General features: G+C 41.4%; 2 protein-coding genes across 5 annotated transcripts in view; one reads left to right on the top strand and one right to left on the bottom strand.

Moving 5' to 3' along the window:
- PRKAR1A (protein kinase cAMP-dependent type I regulatory subunit alpha) lies at positions 1-21,706 on the top strand. 3 transcript variants are annotated; one of them, XM_048225819.2, is made up of 12 exons: positions 306-531; positions 1,538-1,609; positions 2,946-3,128; positions 8,664-8,834; positions 9,649-9,740; positions 9,948-10,009; positions 13,456-13,502; positions 14,826-14,984; positions 16,218-16,278; positions 17,435-17,556; positions 18,764-18,845; positions 19,207-21,706. In XM_048225819.2, exons 3-12 carry the CDS (start codon positions 2,952-2,954, stop codon positions 19,377-19,379), a joined length of 1,146 nt encoding a protein of 381 aa, XP_048081776.1. In that variant the 5' UTR covers positions 306-531; positions 1,538-1,609; positions 2,946-2,951; the 3' UTR covers positions 19,380-21,706. The 3 variants fall into 3 exon arrangements, with proteins under 3 accessions (XP_026368159.1, XP_026368161.2, XP_048081776.1); XM_026512374.4 differs by lacking the exons at positions 306-531; positions 1,538-1,609 and adding an exon at positions 1-85; XM_026512376.4 differs by having other exon boundaries at positions 285-1,609.
- The window catches only part of FAM20A (FAM20A golgi associated secretory pathway pseudokinase), a 49,854-nt gene continuing 43,178 nt past the window's right edge, over positions 20,712-27,387 (bottom strand). For both annotated transcript variants that reach the window (XM_026512372.4, XM_057318274.1), the window contains exon 11: positions 20,712-26,210. In XM_026512372.4, the coding sequence (XP_026368157.1) occupies positions 25,946-26,210 (265 nt within the window). In that variant the 3' untranslated portion in view covers positions 20,712-25,945. The remainder of the gene's footprint in view (positions 26,211-27,387) is intronic.

The following is a 27,387-nucleotide window of genomic DNA, read 5'->3' as shown; positions in this document are numbered from 1 at the left end:
CTGGGTTGGGAGGGAAGCGCCGGGAGAGCTCAGCTTGCCGCAGCCTCGCACCCGCTGCCCCGTGCCCGCCGCCGCCCGTCCCCAGGTGAGTGGCGTCGGTGGAGAGCCCCGACGCGCCCAGCTTCGCCGCCCCGCCGCGCTTTTGGGGGAGCTAGACCGATCCAAGATGGCGTCACGGGGAGCGACCTGCAGGGGGACGGCCGCACCCCCTGCCCCTCCCCGGCCGCGGCGGGCGCCTCCCCGCAGGCCTCACGCCCCGGGCCGCGCCCCCGGCCCGGAGTCTGCAGCTCTAAGGCCCCCAGGCCGCAGGGGCTGCTCCGGTGCGGGGCTCACCGGCCGCCCGGCCGTGCGCGCTCCCCGAGCTCCGTGGCGCTCGGGCCCCCGGCCCTCCGCGGCCATCGCGCCCCTGCCACCTCCGCACCCGCGCGCCGCGGCCTCTTCGCTCGCCCTCCCCCATTTCCTGAAGGACATCAGTTCGATTTTACTGGAATCCGCCATCGTTTTCCCCAGCATTTCTGGCTGATCTTGAGAGTCGGCAGTTGTCGTTTTTTTTTCTAGTGTCTCCTTGTCATTTCCAGCAGTGGCCACCCCCATCCCCATGATTTTAGCCTGGCTCCTAAATTTTTTTGTCCCTATTCACCTCCCCTTTCCCAATCCCCGTCCCCCTTTCCCCCGTCTTTTCGCCACCATTGTGGCCTTCCGACTAGAGTAGGATGAAGGAAGGATAGGCCTCCCTTCTTCATTTTGTAGCCATGACTGTGGCACGAGTGAAGTGAAGGGCACTCTCCTGTCCTTCCTCTCGAAAATAAGTACGTGGTACCTATTAACCCCTGCAGCGCAGTGCAGGTGTGATACCGAATAACTACTGCGAGAGATTCTCGGGAGATTGTTCTTTCTAGCAGAGAGGAAAGAAAGAGAACACTTCCTCAGGATGACCCAAAGGAAGTGTTCCTGGCTGGTCTGAGGGGCTGCAGTCTGAATCAGCACGTTTCTCAAAAATGTGTTAAATATTTTCTGGCCTGTAATCCCTCTGAAACTGAATTTTATCACCGTTGAGTTTACAAAAGAAAAAAATCTGAGCATATTCTTATAAGTAGATACAATACAGTGAAAATTTCAAAGTAGTTAAATAATTTTTTGGGTGGGGGGGAGAAGCTAAATTGTTGGGCTCTTTAGTGTTAAGAACAAGTACAGAGTTAATCTACGTATATTCGATTAAAAAAATTAAGACCGTTAGGTTTGGATTAAGGGGTTCACATGATGACTGTGTTAATCTTGGGGCATTTTTGTTAATGTGCTGCCTTAAGAACTCCAGTGTGTTCTTTTTAATACATTATTTTGTTTCAAACAAAAAGCTAGTTTCACTTCTTAGACACCGTTCTCTCATTTCTACCAGCTGAAGACCTGATCTTTGAATAATTTCTCTGATCAGTTGAATACATGTATTGATATTCCTGAAATATGTCTGAATATTTTGAAGCATAAAAGATCTGATTTATCATTGTTCTTGGTTACCTTTGTATTATTTGAAATGCAGAAAATTCTACTGAAGTGGATTATCGGTTCATATGATCGTCTGACCTGGAAAAGTGGCTGGTATAAATCGAAAGTAAATGAACCCCCTTTTTTTCGTTTTTGGATTGTATATTTCTGGAGTAGCTTGATTTTTTTTCTGTGGCTTTTAAGTTATGTGCTTGTCAGGGAGCTATAAACTTTCTCATGGTCTGTTAGTCTGTTATTGACCTTTATCATGAAAGTTGTCAAAACAGAATGAGTAACAGTGTAGCACTTTGGCTTTTGACTCTGGTATTTCTTTTTTCTTTCAAATTTAGTTTCATCTCTGATTTTGAGTGCATTATATTTGGAAAAGGCTGATTTGTGTTGAATTCATTGGGGGAGGGGAGAGGACTTCACTTTTATTTTCTAATCTTAATTGCTTAATAATTAGAAGTTGGAAGGAAAATAATTTATGAGTCTTGTTAAATTAAGCTTTTAATTCCAAGGTAAAGTCAACTGCTCACTATTAGATTTCTACTTATTTTATTCTACATCAAGGTAGTTGGAAGCCTCTAAAATTCATTAAATGCAGTTTATCTGTTGAATCTTCATGTAAGTTTAAAATTTAACCTGTTTTAGCATTTTTCTGTCCAGCTGAAGAAAATGTTGACATTTACCTGTCCAAATTTTTTATGATTTACTTGCTAAGGGTTTTTGTTTGTTTTGTTTTGATTTTTTTTTTTTTTCTGTTAAGGGTTTTTTTTTTTTTTTTTTTTTCCTCTTACCAGTGTGTTAGTGTGCATTTATTTAGGGCTGGAATTTTATGGAAGAGTCTGGAATAAAAGGCTGCTTTTAAAACTCATCTGGGGTTCCTTTTGTGTTTTTAAATTTTTTGATTACGCTAGTGGTTGGCTAATCAGATCCTTTGCTCCAGTGGTTTGCTGGGTGACAGTAGGACACTCCCCCAGGAGAGGAGTTACGTATAGGGCATGTCAGATGTTCTTCATTGTACTTACTTGCTTTCACTTAGAGCCGACTTGTGTGCCCTTGTAATTCTCTGTCCTGTTTACCGTTTACACACTTCCCACGTCATCGTGATTTCTTTTGGAGGGGGAGAACTGATCAAAATTCCCTAAGGGCCTGAGTCCTCCGCAGTTCGCCTCTGCAGGGGATAGTGGCTCATACTTCCTCCCAGGAGCTCAGGTTCTTGCCTTGTACTGTTGTTGCCCGCAGAACCTAAATGAAACACTTATTTGGGAGAATGCTATTTCCCTACATATTTTATTCCTGAGCCCCCACTTCCCTGTGTGAAAAAAAAATCTACTTAGGAAAAAAAAAAAAGTCCTTGTGAATCAGTTGCCTGATGAATTTATTAAGTCAAAGGCCAAATGGGCATTTGCTCTTTATAGCCAGTTTACACAAGCATATGTGTGTTTTTTTCCTCGTAGAGAACCATGGCGTCTGGCAGCACCGCCGCCAGTGAGGAGGAGCGCAGCCTCCGGGAATGCGAGCTCTATGTCCAGAAGCACAACATTCAGGCTCTGCTCAAGGATTCTATTGTGCAGTTGTGCACTGCTCGACCCGAGAGACCCATGGCATTCCTCAGGGAATACTTTGAGAGGCTGGAGAAGGTAAAAATAAATGTGGGGAGAAGCTGACCCTGACAATTGTTAAGTGTAATGCCGTAGAATGTCGCTAATTTGTACCATTTGGAAGAAAAGGAACTCTGACCGAATAGAAATCTAAAACAGAAATTCAAAAAAGAAATGCAGTTAAGGCATTTGTAGTAATTTTTAACTTTGTGATCTGTAGAATTTATCAGAAAACAAACCCATATGCTAAGTTTAGTTAGGTAACAGAGGGCTTCTACGCATAGTTCCTTGTAACTGTTTTAATCCATAAAAATGATTAAGTAAAATAACTAATTAGATTTAGTTGATCAGAAGTAGCAGTTGTATGACAAGAGAGATCCTGCAGTACTTGAAAGCAGTTAATGCTTTGTCTTCAACAAAACAAGTAAACTTGATAAACCTTATCTCACCTTTTAAAACCAATGTAATGAAGTATTTGAGTCTAGCTTCTGACTGATCAGAAGTTCTGAATTAGAGATGTCCATATTAGTACAGATACTAATATATCTCAGATGAGTTGACTATAAAGCAGAGATATTAAGATTGATGGTTGTCAGAATTTTACTTTATAGTTTCGGTCAGGATGTGTTTCCTCTTGAAAGAAAATTAATTCAGTTTTTATTCTTTGTTCATCCTCATTGTATGTCACTGTGACCTAAGCGTATGGTGTATGCTTTTCTAAGCCAAATGGTAAGGACAGTGCTTCAATTCATTTCCCTCAAGACATGATGAATGAAAAAGTCTGGAACGTTAAATGTTTTGAATGGTTTGATTTGTTTTTGAAATCAACGAGATGAGTTTTCAGGTTTTCTTATGCATATTGAAGTTTGATGTGGTTCATAATGATTAGGAACCAATTGGGAGGCATTTTTTAGGTATACGCTCATTAATTATCTAATTGTATGATAGAAATATTTGTAATACATCCCATTTGTTTGGAAAATCTTTTAAATAGCATGCTTTATTATTGAAAGAATCTGTTCATATTAGGATTTAAAAAATGGGTAGCTCAATGATCAGACATTTTCCTACTGTTTTCTTGAAAAGCTCTTTGTTAAAATTGGTGTTTAGTACCATGTTAAAATAATTAACAGCAACAACAAAAAATAACTATCCAGCTCCCATGAATGTTGCCTTACTGTCTTAGAATTGTGGTAGAAAGTCTGGTTTTCTCCTTTTTAAGCGGTTTCCAAATAGTTTGTGAAATACCGTAGAGCCAGGCTGCCATGGGCGTTCCCTGTTTTGAAATAAAGTGCGTTCCTGGAGATCTGGTTCTGAAATGGGTCACTGTAAGGTGATCCTTCTTCGCTTCGGACATCAATAGAAACCATCAAATGAGGGAATGAAGTTGGTGAGACATTAAGTGTGTGTCTTTTTATAGGGAGTGTTGAATGTGTGGTGCTGGTTTCAAAGCCTGGGCTTACCGAGCACTGTTCAAGCACTAACCAACAGGGAAGGCAAGAAATCATTATTAACATAGGTTTTTTGCACTTGGGATTTTTAGATTTAGTGTGTTTTGTTTGGCTTCTCTACCTCTGAACAAAAGTCATAGTTTAACAATACTCTTTCCTGTAACTCAAGGATCTTGATTTACTTGCATACATTCCTTTAGCCAGGGTTGAATATAGATATCTGGCCTTTCAAGCAACCAGATTTTCAACTTTTCAGCAGACCATTGTTCTGTACATTAGGTGTTAGGTTTATATGTCTGAAAATATACAGTCCTTTCCTATGTTAACCATGGGTCATGTTTCTGGTATCCTCAGCTACTCAATAAGAAATGTGCCAAAAAGTCGCAGTTGGTCCTTTGAAAGCATCTGCATTTTGCTTCACACTGTCTCCTGGAAATTCCGTCCTCATTTCTGCATATATTTATTAGCACCTTGCTTGTCTGATAGATCAGAGGAATTTTCATAGCCGTGTGCATTGAGTATCTCCTTTGTGCCAGGTACTGTCTGAAGCACTTTGCATCCGTACAGACTCGTTATTTCAGATGTGTGAGGTAGGTGATTATCAGCGTTTTAAGAGGTAGCAGGTAAAACTAAGAAATGAAGTAACGTGGCTGTGGCCTTGCAGTGGAGTAGGTGGGTTTCGTTGTGGCAGCATACAGCCCCCGCCGCCCCGATTTCAGTGGCTTCCTACAAAAGACCTTATTTCTCTCTCATGTGCAGCTCTTCTGGGCTCAGCCCATCTTGCCTTCTGGACTCCACAGGTCTTGTTCTGGGGCTGAGTGGCAGGAGCAGTGACTATACAGAGCACACTGTTGTCAAGGCAGAAAAGGACCCGGAGCTCGAGGGGGGCAGACCATAAAAGCGGACATCGTATGGCCTGTCCGCTTACATTCCACGGCCAAGGCACGTCATGGCCAAGCCCCAAGTCCATTTGGCTGGAAGTTTATTTCACCTACAGGGAAGAGTGGAATGGCAAGGGCAGGGAGGGAACAAGTAATTGTTGAGAACGTGTTAAGTAAGTGGTGGGGGCCAGTGTGAACTTAGAACTCCAGAACTGAAGCAGTGCCGGTAGCCAGTGAGTAGACCAGGACGGTGTTGTTTTGTTTTGCTTTTGTTTTAATAAGCGGGACAACTGAAGAGGGAAGAGACTGACAGCAGAGTGACAACAGCAAGAAAAAGGATATAAAAGTGTATCATAATCTGTACTGGAATGTGGTCTCAGTTAATGGCTGCGAGTGGTCAAGATGAGGTTATATCTGAGTTCTGTTTAAAGAGAATCCATGAGACAGTGTTAAAAAATCAACATGCTTTTGCTACTTAAAAATTATCCTAAAAATTCATTTAGATGTAGTTCCAAATGAGATGTTGTTTGTGTAACTTTTCATGAAATTTTTACGAAATGCCAATGACTGATTTTGGGGGGTAGAATATGTTTTACTCATGGTCTTCAACTAAATTTGGGGAGACTTGAGTTTTATAGTTCTGTGTTAGTATGAAATAGGAAAACCACTGGTTATTGGAACTACCAGAAAGAAAATGAAGTGAGTTTTCTGAAAAATGTACGTTTAAAATATTGGTTACGTGTTTGTACATGGTTCAGAATTTTACAGGGACAAAAGCATATGACAATAAAATATAATGAAATATATGAAGTATACTGCATTTTTATGTAAATATGTGGTTAGTATATAATATGTAAGATATTTTTATATATGTAAAAATTATACATTATTATATAATAATATATGAAAATATTTTAGTAAGCCTCATCACTTCATTGTCTTCCTTGAATGCAGCCAGTTTTCCATAGATAATATATAGGCATTTATCTACAAATTCATTTATAAAAGAGCTGCTTATTTTCCAACAGGTGCATGGCATTCCATTGTATGGCTAGACTATAGTTTATTTAATCACTCCACTGAGGATCATTTTGTTTCCACTGTTTTACTATTATAAACAATGATATAATGAATAATTTTATATAAATCACAAAATTTTGTATGTTAGATCTCATATATGCATATCTTAGAATAAATTTCCCAAAGTAGAATTACTGGATTATTTGTTCAAGAAGTAAATGCAGGGGCACCTGGGTGGCTCAGTTGTTGAAGCGTCTGCTTTTGGCTCAGGTCATGATCCCAGGGTCCTGGGATGGAGCCCCGCATCTGGCTTCCTGATCAGTGGAGAGCTTGCTTCCCCCTCTGCTCCCCCCTCCCCCACTTGTGCGTGGGGGCACTCCTGCGCACGCTCTCTCTTTCCCTTAAATAAATAAATAAATAAATAAATAATCTTTAAAAAAGAAGTAAATGCATTTGTAATTAAGCAAATATATTAAAATTTTTATTATATGTTTTCCTTATTGTGGTTTCTTTTTCTTAATTTGAAAATTAGAAAATCCAGAGAAATGAGAAAAATAAATCCAAACCTTCCCTCCAGAAAAGAATAAAATTCAGGCATGATTCTACTAATAGAAATTAACATCATTAATACCTTAATGGTTATCAACCTAGACTTTGTTGATGCATGCCTAAGTTCTTTTATTTGTCTTGGTGCCAAAAGCAGGGTAAATGCCATGCAGGACAAAAGTAAGCATCTCCTTAATTTCTTTTTTTATTATTATTAAATTTTTTTTAAAGATTATTTTAGAGAGAGAGAGAGAGTGAGCACGCAACCCAGAGGAGGGGCAGAGGGAAAGGGGAACCAAACTCGCGTCTGAGCCAGGAGCCCAGACAAGGGGCTCCATCTCAAAACCTAGAGATCATGACCTGATTCAAAACCAAGAGTCTGACGCTTAACTGACTGAGCACCCAGGCACACTTCTTTTAATTCCAAAGAAATTAAACATTTCTTTTTTATCAAAAATTTTTCTGAAATTATCAGTGAATGCTAGTAAGTTCATTTAGAATTTGAAAGGTGGTTTAGAAAAATACTGGAGAATGAGTCAAGTGAATGAGTGTAGTAGAGAACACATTCTTATTTTCTATCAGGCATAATAACTCCTTCTTCATTGCAGAGCTAAGAGGAATTTCTTTCTGAGCCCTGGATCTGAAAAATATGAATGTTAAAGCATTTATTTCAGGGGCGCCTGGGTGGCTCAGTCGTTAAGCGTCTGCCTTCGGCTCAGGGCATGATCCCAGGGTCCTGGGATTGAGCCCCACATCAGGCTCCCTGCTTGGAGCCTGCTTCTTCCTCTCCCGCTCCCCCTGCTTGTGTTCCCTCTCTCGCTGGCTATCTCTCTGTCAAATAAATAAATAAAATCTTAAAAAAAAATAGTTTATTTCAGTTTTTATATGAATTGGTTTAATAAGTTTTTAAAAACAAGTAAACTTTCTTGTTTTTAATTTTGTTGTAAACCCAGATAATAAAGAAGGCTTCTGGCTCTGCTGGGAGAAGTATTGTTTAGGTCTGATCTTACCTAAATTCTTGGTTACCATCACATCATTTCATTATTTGTTTCTGTCTGAGACTCCAGCTAGATTATGAATTCCACAGGCTTAAGACCCTGCCTGTTAATTTTGACACTGTCTTTTCCTAGCATAGACTTGACATGGCAGATCTAGAGAATACTTACTGAATTAATGAAATAATCCAATAACCTAGACATTCTTGTATCACTTTGCTGTACCTGAGTGGTTATCTCTAGGTAACATTCTTTTGATGTGTGTGCATGGGTGGGGGGGTGGTTTCCATGCTTCATGCTATCTATAGCAGCATACAAAAACTCCAGGATTTTGTTTACAGTTTTATTACTGTTGTGTGCATTACAAAGCATTGTTGACGATATATTACTCTTAACAAGTATCTGATTTTTTTTTTTTGCAGGTTGTGTCTTTGTATTAATTGCTTTTGTTCATTAATAAGTATAGTATCTGTTATTGTCTGAGGAAACAGTATAGCCCTTTCAGAGTATTTCTTTTCAAACTCGACTCCATTTTCTTGCATTTGGAATTGGCATTTCCCCCTTCCCATTGGTACTAGAGGAAGAGATTTGAAGTGATGGAGGTTGGTTCTCACTGGGATATGAGAATACCACATTTACATGCTGAAGGATCTCATTCTATAAACCGGTAATTTTTTTCAGGAGGAGGCAAAACAGATTCAGAACCTGCAGAAAGCAAGCTCCCGTGCAGATTCGAGGGAGGATGAAATCTCTCCTCCTCCCCCCAACCCAGTGGTTAAGGGCCGGAGGCGACGAGGTGCTATCAGTGCTGAAGTCTACACGGAGGAAGATGCGGCATCATATGTTAGAAAGGTAGTCTTGCCACCTACGCGCTGGGGAGATGTTTTCGGGAGCCACGTGGTAGTCAGCTAGCCCCGCTGATGAGTGCTTGTACCGTTTTGAGGAGTAAAACACTGACAGGATGGATTGTACTTCACCCTGTATAATTCTTGGGAACTGGGGAACAGGCTTTCTGTAATGACATGCCATCAGAGGAAGTAACTCTCAGTGATTATAAAACAGTGAAGAATTGTGTCTGGGGGTTTCGTTTCCATGTGGGGTTGCAGTGGAAGCGGCAGTTCGCACTCTTTTTTTTTTTTTCTCTTGAATCATCGTTTGTTTTTTCACATCCTGTAATTCATGTTGTGACTTTTAACCTTTTCTCCTGTAAGCTTCATCCTTTTGACTGTTCCTTAGAGTTAGCCTGCCATTCTGAGTTATGCTGTTAGACCAAAGGGGGAAGAGAATTGTCCTGGCAAGAGGCTTGTGAAGCTAGTAGTACGGGATCATGGTTTAAAGAATGACTAATTATCATGAAATGCTTAGTTTTGCCTCAGAATAATGACCTTGGTTAAGGTATTGATGGTTTGTTTCTTTACTTGTTGACTGGAAACCAAGTATCAGCCTTTAAACACAGGCTTGGTTTTAGGCAAGGGGATTAATTAGTCGATATTTATTGAGTACTTTGTAGATCAAAGATATTAGAAGTGTGTTGTGTTAAGTACTTAAGATAAAGCAGTCTTGTTTAAATGCCGTGATATATCTTGACTTTTAATTGAAATGCATGTTCAAACATGATCTGCTTTTTGTTTATGGAGTTGTTACTGGACCTTCTATTCTTTTCTAGGTTATACCAAAAGATTATAAGACGATGGCTGCTTTGGCCAAAGCCATTGAAAAGAATGTGCTCTTTTCACATCTTGACGATAATGAGAGAAGGTGGGTACAGGTTCTTTGTTGTACTGTTATTTTAGTACAGTTGTGTCCCCAAAGTAGTCTCATCGTTGAAGGTTTTAAGACTCTTAATAATCATTCACTTGAGGACAGTCCAGGCTGAAAATCTGGGAGCTTTAAGTCTAAGGTTAATGTTTAAAATCCACAGAAGATGCAGATGATACGTAACTTGAGGCGTTCTGTCTCTTGCAGTGATATTTTTGATGCCATGTTTCCGGTTTCCTTTATTGCTGGAGAGACTGTTATTCAGCAAGGTAAGGACTGCTGCTTCTGTGTCCTGTAGTACTGTGGGAACGTAGGATCTTTTTTTATTGAAGCTTATTGTCCCTCTTTTCAGTCTACCATTTTCTTCTGTTAATAATACTGTTGGATTTCCTGTTTCTTTTCGAGTATAGTTGACACACAATGTTATATTAGTTTCAGATGTGCAACGTAGTGGTTTGACAAGTTTATACATTATGCTATGTTCACCACGTTTGTAGTGCCATCTGTCCCTTTATTGCTATTACAGTATTGTTGAATGTACTCCTTATGCTGTGCCTTTTATTCCTATGATTTATTCATCCCATAACTGAAAGCCTGTACCTCCCTCTCCCCTTCCCCCGGTTTGCCCAACTCCCCACCTCTCCCTTCTGGTAACCATCAGTTTGTTCTCTATATTTATAGGTCTGATTCTCCTTCTTGATTGTTTATTCATTTGTGTGTGTGTGTGTGTTTTCGCTTCGTTTTTTTTTTTTGGGGGGGGGTTCTACTTAAAAGTGGAATCATATGGTATTTGTCTTTCTCAGTCTGATTTATTTCACTTAGCATAATACCCTTTGGGTCCATCCGTGTTGTTTCAAACGGCATTGCCTCATCCTTTTTGATGGCTGTGTAATATTTCATTGTGTATACACACCAAGTTTTCCTAGTCCATTCATCTGTTGATGGATACTTTGGTTACTTCCATATCTTGGTTATTGTAAACAATGCTACAGTAAATATAGGGGTGCATGTATCTTTTCAAATTAGTGTTTTCATTTTTTTTTCCTGGTTAATACCTAGTAGTTTGATTATTAGATCATATGGTATTTCTGTTTTTAATTTTTTGAGAAACTTCCATACCTTTTTCCACAGTGGCTGTACCAATTTACATTCCCACCAACAGTACACGAGGGTTCCTTTCTCTCTGCATGCTCCCCAGCACTTATTTCTTATCATTTTGAATTTAGCAATTATAACTGGTGTTAGGTGATACGTCATTGTGGTTTTGATTTTATTTCCCTGATGATTAGTGATGTTGAACGTTTTTTCATGTGCCTCTTGGTTATGTATATGTCTTTGGAAAAATGTCTATTCAGATCCCCTACCCCATTTTTTAATCAGATTGTGGTTTTTTTTGGTGTTGAGTTGTATAAATTCTTAATATGTTTCAGATATTAACCCCTTATTGGATATGTGATTTGTATGTATCTTTTCTTATTCAGTAGATTGGTTTTTTGTTTGTTTGTTTAGTTAATGGTTTCCTTTGCTGTGCAAAAGCTTTTTATTTTGATGTTGTCCCTTGCTTTAGGAGATAAATCTAGAAAAATGCTGCTGCAGCCAGTGTTTGAGAAATTACTGCCTGTATTATGTTCTCTTATAGGATTTTTTTGGTTTCAGGTCTCACATTTAGGTGTTTAATCCATTTTGTGTTTATTTTTGTGTATGGTGTAAGAAAGTGGTCCAGTTTCATTCTTTTCCATATAGCAATCCAGTTTTCCCAGCACCATTTGTTTGAAGAACCTGTCTTTTCCCCGGTATATATTTTTGCTTCTTTTGTCAAAGATTAATTGACCATTTACTCGTGGGTTTATTTCTGGGCTCTCTATTCTGTTCCATTGATAGATATATCCCTTTTTGTGTCTGTACCATACTGTTTGGTTCACTATAGCTTTGTAGTGTGTCTCGAAATCTGTCTGGTATTGTGATACCCTCCAGCTTTGTTCTTTCTCAGGATTGCTTTGGTTATTTGGGGTCTTCTGTGGGTCCATACAAATTTTAGTATTATTTGTTCTAGTTTTGTGAAAAATGCTACTGGTATTTTGATAGGCATTGTATTGAGGCTGTAGATTGCTTTGGGTAGTAGGGACAGTTTAACAACATTAACTCTTTCAGTCTATGAACATGAAATATCTTTCCATTTGTTTTTGTCATCTTTGATTTCATTCATTAGTATTTTATAGTTTCTGGAGTACAGATCTTTCACCTCTTCGGTTTATTCCTTGGTATTTTATTCTTTTTTGGTGCAATTGTAAATGGTATTGTTTTTTAAATTTCTCTTCCTGCTACTTTGTTATTGGTGTCTAGAAATGCTATTCATTTCTGGCTTTTAATTTTGTATCCTGCCACTTGAATTCATTTATTACTTCTAATAGTTTTTGTTGGAGTCTTCAAGATTTTCTCTGTATAATACCGTGACATTTAAACTTCTTTACCAATATGGATGCCTCATTTCTTTTTCTTGTCTGATTGCTGTGGCTAGGACTTCGGTACTATGTTGAATAAAAGTGGTGAGAGTGGACATCCTTATCTTGTTCCTGACCTTAGAGGGAAATCTCTCAGTTTTTCACCATTGAGTATGATGTTAGCTTAGCTGTGGGTTTTCATATATGGCCTTTATTATATTAAGGTATGTTTCCTGTAAAGCTAATACCTCCTCAAACTATTCTAAAAAATAGAGAAGGAAGAAAAGTTTCCAAATACATGCTATCAGGCCAACATTACCCTGATACCAAAACCGAAGACACCACAAAAAAAGAGAACTGCAGGCCAGTATTACTGAGAACATAGATGCAGATATCTTCAACAAAATATTAGCATTCAACAATATGGTAAAAAGATCATTCACCACAATCAGGTGGGACTCTGGGGATGCGAGGGTGGTTCAATATTCACAAATCAGTCAGCATTATACCCCACATCAGCAAAATGGTGAAAGTCATGATCATCTTAATTGATCCTATTTCTTTTTTAAGTTAAAAACCTTCGAGCTAAAAGGTACACTTTCCCTAAAGGACTGCTGTTTTTCTAGTATCTGATACAGTTTTGTTTATAGTAATTCTTAAAGAATATTCTTACATTTTAATTTTGAACGTTGTGTGGGATTTCAGAACCATACATATTTCATATATCCTTTATATTGATTATTAACCATTTATAGAGTAAAGTAGGAAGTAGCAAAGCATTTGCATTCTTAATCATACAGCCCATCTATATATAAGGTTCTGTGCCTTCTGATTCTTAACCTTCTTGCCCTGTATACAGACATAGATCTAACATGGGTATCCACCCACCCCAGCCTTTTAAAATTTATTTTTGATATTTTCATGGGTCTCCATAATCAATGTATTTTCCGGGTTAGTGACAGTCTGATATTTTGTTACTCTTTGAGTTGTTTGTTTTGTTGTTACAATATGTAGCAATTGATATCTTTGTATACATGTAGCTTTTTTTTTTCCCCCAGAGATATTCTTCACTATGAGATGACTAGAAAAATTGATCAGTTTTATGGCTTTAAAAATATATTGGTGGACTTTTTTTTTCCCTGAATGTGTTAATTTACAACACATTTTCTCTCAGCACCTATATAAAATAAATTGTCATTTTGTATTAATTTGGTAGTTCTGATGTATGTTTCTTTAATTTATATTGTACATCTAACATTTTTACTCTCTTTTAGGTGATGAAGGGGATAACTTCTATGTGATTGATCAAGGAGAGATGGATGTAAGTTTATAATAGCAAAAATATATTGATAATCATAGAAGTTAATGTGTTGATATTTATTACTGTTTAAAGTTTCTGAAGGGCTTATTTAACGCTTGTATGTCAAATTCCATCAATATCTTTTGCTAAATATTTTAATGACACAGAGAAACTTTAAACTACTGAAGGTAATTTCTTTAGCTAGACATTCAGTTAAAAAATTTTTTTGGGGGGCGGGCAAGAGAGAGAAACTGTGCGTGCGTGCTTAAGAGTGGAGGGAGGAGAACATGGACGGCACTGGAGGAGATAATGCTAAGTGAAATAAGTCAAGCAGAGAAAGACAACTATCATATGATTTCTCTCATCTATGGAACATAAGAACTAGGATGATCGGTAGGGGAAGAAAGGGATAAAGAAAGGGTGGGTAATCAGAAGGGGGAATGAAACATGAGAGACTATGGACTATGAGAAACAAACTGAGGGCTTCAAAGGGGAGGGGGATGGGGGATTGGGATAGGCCGGTGATGGGTAGTAAGGAGGGCACGTATTGCATGGTGCACTGGGTGTTATATGCAACTAATGAGTCATCGAGCTTTACATCGGAAACCGGGGATGTACTGTATGGTGACTAACATAATATAATAAAAAATCATTAAAAAAAAAAAAAAAGAGTGGAGGGAGGAGGGGCAGAGGGAAAGAGAGAGAATCTTAAGCAGGCTCCATGCTGGGCATGGAGCCTGATGCGGAGCTCTGTCTCACAACCCTGAGATCATGACCTGAGCAGAAATCAAGAGTCAGATGTTTAACCAACAGCCACCCAGGTGCCCCTTGGTTTAAATCTTGCTGGAGTCACGGTTGAGGCATGTGTGCGTGCTGTGTGGTAAGACAGATGTAAGGGGGGGGGTCTCAATCCTACCTGGTCATTAGCTCTGAGACTTGGTATAACTCTCTTGATTCTTTGAGTCTTGTTTACAAGTGAAATGCGGATAATAACAGCATTGCTGTCACAGGCTTATTAGACAGTTCAGTGTCCTCTGCAGGTGAGGTGCTTAGTGTAGGACACGACCCAGCGCTCTGTGAGCGTACGTGGTGGTTAACGCTGTTTACCTTTTTGCCCTGGTCATCCTTAAGCTTTTTCTTATCAGGTGGTTAAACCAGGTAGATCACGGACACTCTGGGTTTAACTCACTGTCAGACAGCAGCTGTTTTGCTCTGCTGTGTAAAAACAATCTATTTTTTGAAACAAAGTTCAGGATTCTGCCCCTATAGAAAGTTTTGCAGGTTTTTAATTGTTCTGTGTTTGCACATGTAGAAGAAACTGATGCTTTGTCATTTGTGTTTTAGGTCTACGTCAACAACGAATGGGCAACCAGTGTTGGGGAAGGAGGGAGCTTTGGGGAACTTGCTTTGATCTATGGAACACCTAGAGCAGCCACCGTCAAAGCAAAGACGAACGTGAAATTGTGGGGTATCGACCGAGACAGCTATAGAAGAATCCTCATGGTGAGAAGTGTGGCTTTTGGAGTGCAATTTAGAATTTCAACCTGTGTAACTGGTGTTTGAGTAATATCAGCAGATCTCGTAGAACAAACGTCTGGCCAGAGAGGCATGGGTAACCCATGGGGAGTGTATGTAACGGTCAGCTCGTGTTTGGAAGTCTGTCCGTTTGCCGGTCTTCACCTACTTCATCTTCGCACTTGAGGCAGCTTGATAGGTGCCGCTTCTAAGTGCATGAAGTGACTTAAAGCCATTCAGAAGTAATCCGCTTCCCTCAGCTGCAAGTGGGTTGTCAGTAGCGCAAATGTGCCCTCTCTCTGAAGGAATAAACAAAATCGTAAAACCATTGGAACATTCTGCTGATACAGTCAGACTTTTTGAGAACTTTGTGACAGGGTTATAGAGTAGCTTTAGATGTTTAAGTGCCAGCTGACGGCACTAGTCATCCTGAATGATTTCCGTAAGTTTGTGCGGCGCCTCTCTGGCTGTTTGACAACACGCGGTTGGATGTACTCGGGTGATGTGTGTGTATAGGTAAGTATGTGTGCGTGTGTAAGAGCATTGCAGAGTTCTGTGTTTCCCTCTTGCCTTCCCCCAGATATATTTAACAAGCCTTACAGAGATAAGACAGCTTGGTTAGGTCTGGGGCTATGGCGCTGTTTGTGGGGGGAGGTCTACACGTGTTAGCAGTTATATTTCCTTACTTCTGTGGAGGTTTGGGGTTGTGGGGAAGAACCCTGGGCTGGAATATATTCAGCTATAGTCACACATATAACTTGGTTTTTTTTTTTTTTTTTTGAGAACTGATTATTTGGCATTTCACTAATTGGTGGTATTGGGCACCTTTTTTGGCCGTAGGCCTGGTGTTATACTTTTTTTTTTGGAGGAGGGGCGGGAAGGGGAAGGAGGGGAAGGGAGAGGCAGAGAGAGAATCCCAAGCAGGCTCCATGCCCAGCACACAGAGCCAGACATGACCTGAACAAAAATCAGGAATTGGACTCTTAACCGAGCCACCCAGGTGCCCCAGCTTGGTGTTACTTTTAAGAGTGAGTTACTAAGCTTTTTATTGAGCTGAACGAAGGGTTTACTGTCATCAACCTGAAGAAAAATAATCATGTGTCAAGAAGCAGCAGCAAGCATTGACTTTTTTTTAGGTTTACTTAACAATATTTATTATTCCACAGCATTATGTGATAATTACACATTTTTGAGATGACTTTTATTTTTTTTCGTTTTTAGGGAAGCACTCTGAGAAAGCGGAAGATGTATGAGGAGTTTCTTAGCAAAGTATCTATTTTAGGTGAGTTTTGGAAGATTGCACGGAGAATCATTAAATTGAAGTGTTGGTGATAGTTAAGCAGAACCTATTGTATTTCAGGAACTGCTCTGGTTATCAGCTCTGGTTATCAACTCACTTTTTTTTTTTTTAATTGCTAATAGTAATGAAAAACACGTGGGATACAGGCTTGAAGTTTGACTAAGTTAGAAGTAATTTTACAGTGTATTTAATTTGCTAGTATAAGACAAACTTCTTAACTAGAAATGGTGGACCTGAGAAAAGCTTCCTGGAATTACATGCTCCTCATTCCTCTGGGAGAGACAGAAAGGCTAAAAGCGTCCTCCTTTGACAGTGGACATTGATAGTCATTGCCCCTGTGATGTCTGTCTCTCTTGCTCCATTGGTGAGTTTATTGGTTCAGGACAGTAAGTATTGCCAAGAATGCCTTTTCTCTGTGGAAAGATGAGGTGTCATTTTCTGGCTTTCTCTGAGAAAGTGCTAGAAGTTTGGTGAAGTTTAGAGTAAAGCAGGTTAACTTGAGATAGTTGTGTATATTTTGTTTTGTGGCCTTACAGTATTGTTACAACCTGTTCTTCCCTGGGAGGGGGTGCGTGGTGATTCTTAGGTAATAGTCTTCTGCCATTGTTTTGTTAGAGCAAATGGACTTTTCCCCTTATTTATCCTTTCTCTGAAAGGATGACATTTACTTATTGAGTTCGGGTTTAGTTTGGCCTTTGGGAACTAAAATTATTGTCTGGTTCTCCTTTTTGGTTTCGTAAATAAATTCAACTTAGGATTTAAATAGGTAAGTTATTTCTGTGGACCTTTGGAGTAATACAGTTGGTGACACCATGACTCTTGGTTTGATTTGCATTGATGGTGTTTATTAGGAAGACTTAATGATTATATTTTTTTACTCTTTTACCATTGAGTGCAGTTGATATAAATTAATGTGGCCACTGGGCTACTGAATTAAGGATCTGAGGGTTATCTGTAAGTAATAGGAGGATCTTGCTGAGACTTGAGGTAATTGAAGAGTGGTGCCATATTTAATCTGTAACACTACTAGAATATTGAATGGGCATGGCTGTTTGATTGATTCTCTTTATAGTTTTGTTTCGACATTTTTAGCAGTGACAGTTAATGTAGAGAAATTCTTGTGATTCCTGCCTTTCAGAATCTCTGGACAAGTGGGAACGTCTCACGGTAGCTGATGCATTGGAACCCGTTCAGTTTGAAGATGGGCAGAAGATTGTGGTGCAGGGAGAGCCAGGGGATGAGTTCTTCATTATTTTAGAGGTAAAGTCATCTGTGTTTGATGCTAAAAAAAAAATATATATATATATATATATATATATATATATATAGCATAAGAGAGAAAAAATATATATATAATATATAGCATAAGAGAGAAAAAGGGGGCAATACCTGACAGTTTTATTTAAAAATTATCTTTCACTTTGAAATGGGGCTGTTTGGTTTTCTGCCAGGTCACCACATTTTATTTTACTTATTTTTTAGTTTTTTAGAAGATTTTATTTATTTTTTTGAGAGAGAAAGAGAACAAATGGGGGAGGGGCGGAGGGAGAGGGAGAAGCAGACTCCCCGCTGAGCAGGGAGGCCGATGCAGGACCCAATCCCAGGACCCTGGGATCACGACCTGAGCTGAAGGCAGATGCCTCAGCGACTGAGCCACCCACGCACGCAGGTTACCACATTTTAAATGAGTTTGAGTCAGATTCTGGAAGGGCTGTTCATGAAGTAATAGCCAAGTTCTGCCCTACTCAGTTCTTATGCAAGCCAAGTGAAACTCAACCATTTAGCATAACGGTTATGGTTCTGTAACATCCTTGTTAAAATCATATGTCTGGACTATTTGGCAAACAAGGATTAAAGGCAAGTATTTAAATTCTAACAGTTTGTATGTTTTATATCTTCACAGTTCATGGAAATGTATAACAGATACTCTTGCCTGCCAAGCAGAGCCAAAGAGCAGATTTTCTGTGCAAGGGGCTCAGTAGATGCTAATTGGATAATTCAGGAGTCGAGGGACTCTTTCTCTGAAAGGCCAGTTGGTCAGTCGTAGAGGCTTTTGTGAGCCACAGGGGTTCTGTTGCAGACTCAGCCCTGGTCACAGTGCAGAAGCAGCCACAGGACAGTGTGTAAATGAGTGGGCGTGTTGTTCCTATAACATTTTATTTATAAAAACAAACCGTGAGCTTGGGTCTGGCCCTCTGGCTGCAGTTTGCAAACCTGAGTCTGAGCCCTTTACGTTCCTCAGCGTGATGAGTAGACCCTCCCAGCAGGGGCTGCTGGGTAGATGGGCCTTGACGCTCAGGTGGGACTCTTCTCAGTCATCTTTTATGTGGACGGGACGATTGAAATCACTGCTGAATCCTTTCTTTTTTTTTTTTTTTAAACCAAGTAGTCAGAATTGCATTGGATGTTTAAAATGTCACCCTGGATTTGAAAGTATTTGTCTTGCCGCTTGGTGATTTTATTATAGGGTTCCGCTGCTGTGCTACAGCGTCGGTCAGAAAATGAGGAGTTTGTTGAAGTGGGAAGATTGGGGCCTTCTGATTATTTTGGTATGTGGATTTCCTTGAAATAAATATGTAGCTTAAGTCACCTTTCAGTGAGATAGCATAGTCCTTCTTAATTTTGTCTTTCTCCCAAAGTTTATTTTTTAACTGTAGTCTTTTTGGCTCTGAGAGAGAGAGAGTGAGATTTTGGAATGCCTGCCTTTACCCTGGTAATAATCAAGTTGCTCATTGTTTCCTGTCTATCAGTTGTGTTTTTTTTTTTTTAAGTGCAATGTCGAGTGGCTTGTCCTAAGTTACTGAGTTAGTAAGACCAGTAAGCCTTGTTTCCTCGCTGCTGGGAGAAGCGCGTCCCCGTGCGATGTGTCCCGTCGGTGCTCACCAGCCCCGTGTCTTCTCCCCCCACCAGGTGAAATCGCGCTCCTGATGAACCGCCCTCGCGCCGCCACCGTGGTGGCCCGTGGCCCCCTGAAGTGCGTGAAGCTGGACCGACCCAGATTCGAGCGCGTTCTCGGCCCGTGCTCAGATATCCTCAAGCGAAACATCCAGCAGTACAACAGTTTCGTGTCGCTGTCTGTCTGAGATCTGCCTCCTGTGCCTCCCTCCTCTCCTCCCCCGGTCGGGCTTCACTCTGCAGACTGCTTTCTCTTCCTCTCCGCGGCGCCACGTGGCCGCTCGTACCGCAGCTTCTCGTCTGTTTATATTAATGCACCGTTTATAATTTGGAGCATTGACCGAATGCTCATACACAGTTAAATAAATAGAAAGAGTTCTGTGGAGACCTTGCTGTTACTGCTTCTCTCTGTGCAGTGTTAGTGTTCAGCCTAGGCAGCGCGCCCTGCTTTCTGGTGAGGGTGCCTCCCTGCACCGCGTGAATTACCGTAGACTCATGATGTAACAGTGCGAGACTTGTTTTTTTAAGTGACATCATTTTCCAGTTCTCATAAGCATATTTTAGACTGTGGCCATATATGCTGTGTTTCTTTATAGGATAAATGATTTCTCATTAAGCTCTGAGGATTAGGAAAAAACAGATCTAGAAAAATCTTAGTGTAGTAGAAAGACATCTGCCTGTATTTAAACTAGTTTAAGGGTGGAAAAATGCCCATTTTTGCTAGTTACCGGATGGATAATGATCTGTTGACTTTTGTTTTTTTTTTTTTTCTCTTAACCAGAATTTATGTCAAGCCCACCCGCCTGGTTTTCTTTGTATCTTGTTAGTAGTGTTTCCTCCAATTCTGAAACGTGTGGGTGTGGCTACCTGTGCCTGCCTTTGGAGTTTGAAACCAAATCATAGACGACAAATACTGAGTTATGACTTGACTACATCTGCCTCAGCTCAAAAATTCTGATTAGACCTTTATTCAGCTAGTGCCAAATACTGATCACCAGATGCTGAATCGGGAGTAAGAATTTGAGGTCTACACTCTTGGTTGTTAACTTAGAGCTTTTGGCTGAATGTACGACGTCCTTCAGTTGGCTCCAGGATTCTCTCCTGTGCTCACTAAGCGCTGGCCGCAGGAGATTGGGTTCGCTGGGAGGAGACAGGGGTAGATGGAACAAACGGCCCAGTAGAAGAATGGAGGTGACGTTGGTAAAGGAGGAATGCCAGGGGGACGAAGTTCAGTGTTGGGGACTCTGTCCCACTAACTTCATTGGGACATGAGATTTGGGAAGAAGTGTTTCACTTTGGTTTTCCCTTTCTCCCTTTCTACGTCACCCGGAGTTTGTGGTGGGTCGGGGTGGGGTAGGGTGTGCCTGTGCTGTTTCAGAGCGGTCTAAAAGGCCAGCCTGCTGAAAAGGTCTGCTTTCCTATTTAGCGTTTGTTTTCTCTGGCAAACCTGTTTGGTTTTTTAAAGTAAACTTGTGTTTTGAGTCTTAATTGTTTGTCAGTATTTTCCAGCCTTTTCATCCTTATACGTTACATTATTCCATGTGCACCAATGATACCCAACAGTTTACTTTTATTATTATTGATTTTTTTTTTTAAACAAAATCTCACAGTTCTGTAACGTTAGGCACTTTTATTTTCATTGTGATTTATATATAATGTAGGGTTCTGTATGGGAGTGACTGCAAGCATTTTTCCATCTGTGTGCAACTGGCTCTGATTACTAACCCCCTCTCCTGCCCTTTCCCGGGTAATTTAAATCGGTCATGGTAGATTTGTTTCATAGAATTGAACAGTTTTTAGGTTGTTATTAAGTTTGGAGTATAGATCTGGGAAAGAGGTTTTATTTACATTTTAGTGTGAGATAGAAAGCCACCTTATTACAAATTTTTTTTATTTTTCAAGATAATCTATATTAAATGAGGGTTTTCTGATCTGTACTTTGTGTCTAGCTACCTTTTTCTATTTAAAAAATTAAAAATAAAAGTTATGTTCTTATTAGCTTAAAGCTTGATTTGATCTTTGTTTAAATGCCAAAATTGTACTTAAGTGAATTATTTAGAATGCCACAAATTTGCACAGTTTTCATATATGTATATAATCACGTTCATGTATATTTAGATACGTATAATGCTTTCTAAATGAGTTTTGCTTTAAAATCATTTGGCTTGCTGTTTACTCCCTTTTGTAGTTTTTAATCTAAGGAATTTTAAGTCTCAATTTAAAAATTATCACATTTAAAGCTTTCTCTTTGTGCAATCTGAGTATATCACAATTGGCATAATTTGTCCTAGTTGATGTTCAGGGCTTTAGAAGTCATGATTTCTGGGCGTGGTAAGGGATTTAAGAGACGCGCTGCTTTAGAAAGTATAGATGGCCCCAGGACCATTTTGTATCGCGTCCCGGTTACTAGTCTGATTATACTGTGTGTGCTAATATACTCTATTCTTTTTGTTATAGATTGTCTTAACGGTAGGTCAAGTAATAAAAAAACGATTAAATAATTTAAATCCTTAAATGAATCAGTTTTTCTTCCCCTTTTCCTTTCCTTCTTGTCCTCTTCTCCGTCTCCCCCAGAAACTTTTAATCTGGTGGGTAAGAATGAAAATCAAGAATGAATTACGGGATTAGTGTTTTGAAAGAATAAAGTTTGTTTTCAGTGCTTTCCAATCCATTCCAGAGAATCCGTCTCAAATCCTTGCTGGAAGCGTGATTGAGTTGAAGCAGATCTGTTTACTGAGTAATAGAAGGAAAAGATTAAATCAAAAGCCCAAAGAGTTCCTTTTTATGTGAGACCGACTGGTTCTCTGGTCTTGGAACTTTCCCAGACTTCATGGGAAATGTTATATCTGGATCAGCATACTCTGTGCTTTACATTTAATACATGCCTTTGGGTATTTAGGTATGCTTACTTCGGTGTATTTTACATTCATAAAGTCTTACTTCTGATATTCCTCAGATTTCTGAGAGGACTAAGTTGTACTCATTATTGGTATTAATTCCTTCATATCCAGTGAAGTTGGAGATGTGTTCTAGAACATTCTTTAATTTGTGCTGCTTTGTAACAGATGCACTTTGCCTGGATTCAGTGGCCCCTTCCCTCAGCGCCCTGGAGGGGGGACATTCAGTCACCACAGAATGTAACTGAGGAGAACTTCCTTGGGTTGACTCCACTGGCTAGTTTCATTCTCCTTCTAGAACACTGGCTCATGCGGAATTGTTTGTTTGTTTTTTAATGACTGAAATATTGACATTTTAAAAATTGAAGTAGCGTGACGTTCATTTTCTTAATACTGCTTTATCTCCACAATCACAGATGAACAACTGAACCTTTTTGTACTTTTGTTCGGCCCTGGCTGCGAATTTCTGGATGGGCTAGGACAGCATTGAGAGGCAGTGGCCAGATCACCGTTTCATGTGTCCCGCTCGGTAGCTGCCGTGCCGCCGCCAGGAAAGGCTGCGGAGAGGAGATGCTAAAAGGGGGAGTTCAGTCTCTCCCTTCTTAGCCGGTGGAGCTCTCACATAGAAATCAGTGTTGTGTACATTTAATGTTAAAATTTGTTAACGTTAAGTTCAGAGCTGCGACTTCCTCCTGAGTTGACCTAAACCTCAAGCCACGGAGCGTCGTTTTTTCGTTTTGTGCAAGTTCTGCCCATTTGGCTGAAGTCGCTTTGTGATTCTCAAAGTCACCACTAGATGGAGAGCTTTTGTTTTATCAGCTTGGTGACAGTCGAACGAGTGCAGTTCGTCCTCGTTACTCGTGGTGGTGTATTTGTGAATCCTGTGAATTTGCCTAGCTGCTAAAATTTATTAGGAAGCCCCAAGTCGGTACTCGGAGCACTCTCTCCGTCCTTCCTGGACGTGAGCAGAGTGGCAAAGACTTTGATTCTCCCGACGTGCGCGTGCCACTGAGATCGACCAAACCTTGCTCTGCCTTGTGGTTCTGGCTCTCCTGCCATCGCATGTCTGCCTCACGGTCTGTCCCGTGCTGCTCTGGCATTTTTGTGCTTTCTGTTGGTGATTTCAGGACTTAAAGTGGCCCCCACGTGTAGTGCCGAAGTGCTGGCTAGTGTTCCTGTGATGTGTGTCTTGCCGAGAAGCGTATGCAGTAGCTTCTTTAAGGCGTGAGTCATGCTCCGTGTTCTAAATCAGCGGTACGTAATGTGGTGTCTTTAACGCACCTTAACAGGTAAGACAAGCTTATGTATTGATTTATTTACAGAAATACTGTAACTAGAGGCTCTCGGGAACCTAAACCATGTGTTTCCTCCAGGAGCAGATGGTTCTGTCTCCACTAAGTCGGTGTCCCTGGTAACTTGATAAAACTACCATGAGTAAGAGACCCAGCTGCACTTCTTACAGTCTTGAGACTCAGATCGTCCTGGCTTTAGGCAGGCAAAAATGAATTCCTTCAAACCCCTTTCCCTACCGATTTATGTACCGTACAGTTCCCGTTCATTTTTCATTTCATTGTCAGTAGTAATGTGAAAAGTTTTTATGAAGAGGCAGGAGAATTTTTATGTGATGGGAAATTGAACGGTGGTCCAACATGGACCTGTTGGGAGAACCTGACAGTTCCGAGAAAGCAGTCTCTTATTTTCTGACAAATGTATTTTTGACAAACGATAGAGTCTTAATCTTTGCATTAGTGAAAAAATAATGGGGTTTTACGTAAAAAATTAGGTAAGTTGGTACATCATGTATTGTCAAACTCCATTCTGCTACGCTTTGGAAGCTACACCACAGTGTCTGTTCTAGGCCACCTGAAAGCCAGTGCGCTGTCCTAGAAGTGGCCGGGTTTGAGATGGAGCTGTGACTTACCTTCCGCAGGCTCTGCGGCTTGACGCCCAAGACCATTGTGTGCAGTTACCCGGTCCCTCCGCCCAAAGACGGTGATGTCTGCAGGTAGGAGACAGTTCACAAAGTGGGAAGCCCTGAGCAGTGGTGGTACCTGCGGGGGATGGAAGTCTCTGGGGGGAGGGTCTACTAACGGGGTGAGTTTTTTATGTAAAGAAACATAACTTCACAGACTGAAGTACTGTTGGGTTTTTGTATGACAGTGGAAAGAACACTTGGGAGTAGGTTTAAATCATTGACTTGTGTGATTTTGTGAGCCCGTTTTTTCCTGTGTCCCTTGGAGGTAAGGGATTCTTTGTGGGTGTTTGGGAGGCTGGGAAACCTGTCCGCTGACTCTCACCTGGGAGGAGCTCTGTGAACGGCACTGACGTCATTGTCATGGAGACATAGGGTCAGGGGTAACGCGCCAGGGATGTGGGGTACCGGGTGGGTCAGAAAGACTCGTGTCACTTGTCAGGGCTTAGACGACCTCTCCGCTGCCTGACCTGGCACCCACCGACAACTTCTTTCACCCCCCCCTCCAATTCTAAAATTGGAGCCTCTGGCCTTTATCAGAGAAGTGGATGTGCTAAAATCAGCCATTTTTGCTTGTAAACTCATCACTCCGTAGTGTGAATACATTCCTATCATTTGGGTTTTCAGACATGAATTACAGAATAAGAGACAAAGCCTCCTATGAATGGTGTCTCACGTGTTGGCAACTCAGTAGGGAGAAGGCTGAGGGGATGAGGTCCCTGATTCATCCATTTTTAAGGGAAGCTTCAAAAGTCAACTTGAGGGGCGCCTGGGTGGCTCAGTTGGTTAGGCGTCTGCCTTTGACTCAGGTCATAATCCCAGGGTCCTGGGATGGAGTCCCACCTCAGGCTCCCTGCTCAGTGGGGAGTCTGCTTCCTCTCCCTCTGCCCCTGCTCGTGCTCTCCCTTACTCCCTGTCTCTCAAATAAAATCTTTAAAAAAAAGTCAACTTGATCTAGTCCTTGTTTGATAAAGCAGCTGAGGGGAGGGGCATCTAGAGTGTCAGGTGGGTGACAGTTCCAGGACCTTGTGGGAAAGAGGATCGTGGTGGGTGGGCAGTGGGAGGCCCTGGCTTTTCTCTTGCCTGGGTCCAGGTGCACGCACCTCCTAGGCCCATTCCCCGGCTTTTTCACCCTCAAGACTACACTGGTTGTCCCTTCATGACAGTTCCTTCTATTGTTGCTGGAGGCCGAATCTGACATACTTGATGTTATTTTGGTTGGTATTTAAATACTCTTCAGATTGAAAACATCCCTTTGCAGATATTCTGAGCAAATTCCTCTGTTGTTCTTACCCCTTGTAATAACATTTCTGAGAAATTACTTCTGAACTGGTAAATGGGGGATTACTGTATTCCGTTGGGCCACAGTGCCTGGGACAGCAAAGAAAGTGTGAAGGCTACTTTCAACCCGTTTGAGAGCGACCATGTGTAGGTTTTTTTTGTCTGCTCGTGAGATGCCAGGTGTTTCATCTGGATCAGAAACTATCCTTGTAGATAGAATAAGGATCTGGAGGTCAGCTAGGTGTCCATTGGTGTCCTTTAATTTTATTTGTTCTACTCTTTCCTGGGACAAGGCTTCCAAACCTTCAAAGCCCAACTCCTATCCACATTTCCCAGTGGGCTCAGGAGATGGTCTATGGCCTTCATGAAGCAGTGCTTTCTGGGAAAGAGGGAGCCAAGGAGGTCCAGTAGAGAAGTCATGCACCCAGGGAGAAAGTTCAGTGGATCCCTCTTCTTTTGCTCTTGTGGAATCATCCCAGGGCCCTACCTCTTCCAGAGCTCATGACCCAGCACCCCCAGCATTGACAGGGCTGCGAGGAAGCAGTGGTCCGCACCCAAGAGTCCACTCCAGGGGTAGTTCCTGAAATCTGGCTTCATCCAGCCCTTAGCTTGTCAAGTTAGCCTGGCTAGAGTCTGGGACGGACTGTTCTGCTGAGTCAGTGGCTACGACACTCTGCTCTCCATGGGCCTCCACGCACGCCTCCACCGTCTGTAGGATGATTTGGAGTCTCCGGTCCAGGGCCAGGAGGTGGGGCTCTGTGAGGACAGGGCTGAGCTGGTCTTCTAGCAAAGACTCCCGCATCACGTCACTGAGTCTGTAGTCGGCCTGGGCCAGCAGCTGCAGGTGCAAAAGCGTTTTCTTTTTTATTCTGGAAGGACAGAGTCATAGGCAAATAAGTAAATGTGAAGAGAAAAGCTTGCCTGAACTACTTTCCCCCACAAACAGCTGTCATAGCTGATGTTCTGGAGCCTTCTCCCCTGCCCCCCCCCTCCGTGTCTTCTCAAGCACATGTTAATGAAAACCAGGGAAAAGGAAATAAGTGACAGTTAGTTAATGACATCTCAAGGAGATTTAAACCCACCAAGAGAAGTTTCTGGTAGGTGAAATGATGAAGAGGTTTGCCATCTCAAAAGCCATATGGGTACCCTCAGCCTCTAAGCTGTTTCTTGCCAACTTTATATTTCTCTGTGTCAGCCTCTTAGAGGGATGGAAATGGGGTGGAGCCAATCTCGACTTTAGGATTTTGATTTCTTTTTCTGTGAGAATCTGACTTGCACTCACACGTGTAAGCAGCTTAATTGTCTGACTTGTCATCATCAACCCCTGCGTAGCCTCCTGGGGGGGAGAGGGGGGGATGGACGGAGGCATGTTTAAACGAACCGAAGTGGGTAGAGAACAGGCTCTGCTCAGAGTTTTCCAGCTGCAAGTGAATGAGGTGGTTTTGCTAGGCGTGCATCCCAGATTTCTGGTTAGTTCTGGAAACTGCAGCTGAGCGGGCCGACCTTCCACCAGCCGGACTTTGACACCAGAGAGGTACGGAAGTGGGGTAGACAGGCTCTAGAGCATGGCGGCCATGCAAAGTCCAGGTACTTCCTTTCAATCGGACACGAGTTTATGGGACTTCTTAAAGATTTTGTTTTTTTATTTTTTTAAAAGATCTGTTTTGTTTATTTTAGAGGGGGGAGGGGCAGAGGGGGAGAGAGTCTTAAGCTGACTGCGCGTGGAGGCTGGCCTGGGACTCGATCCCACGACCCCAAGATCATGACCACCAAAACCAAGAGTCGGACGTTCAGCTGGCTGAGCCACCCAGGCGCCCCAAGGATTTTATTTTTACGTAATCTCTGCACCCAATGCGGGTCTTGAACCCACGACCCCGAGATCAAGAGTTGCATGCTCGACTGACTGAGCCAGCCGGGCGCCCCCAGTTTATGGGACTTGAATCAGGAATTTTTAGATGGTGAGCAAGTGATATTTATGAGCGACTCTGAGTGCTGAGCGACCAGAGATCGGATTCGCCGCGTCAGACTCTCGGCTCTGCAAGGGCG

The sequence above is a fragment of the Ursus arctos genome, unplaced genomic scaffold (assembly GCF_023065955.2).
Source record: "Ursus arctos isolate Adak ecotype North America unplaced genomic scaffold, UrsArc2.0 scaffold_24, whole genome shotgun sequence".
Classification (NCBI taxonomy): domain Eukaryota; kingdom Metazoa; phylum Chordata; class Mammalia; order Carnivora; family Ursidae; genus Ursus; species Ursus arctos.
Note: the sequence above shows the minus strand (reverse complement) of the source record. Positions and strands in the feature narration are given on the sequence as shown.

Bases quoted from the DNA above. Each gene is read 5' to 3' on its own strand.
- PRKAR1A (XM_026512376.4), top strand. From the start codon at position 1,532: ATGCAGAAAATTCTACTGAAGTGGATTATCGGTTCATATGATCGTCTG. The intron at 9,741-9,947 runs GTGGGTACAGGT...TGTCTCTTGCAG, and splicing joins CTTGACGATAATGAGAGAAG to TGATATTTTTGATGCCATGT. The intron at 16,279-17,434 runs GTGAGTTTTGGA...CCTGCCTTTCAG, and splicing joins TAGCAAAGTATCTATTTTAG to AATCTCTGGACAAGTGGGAA.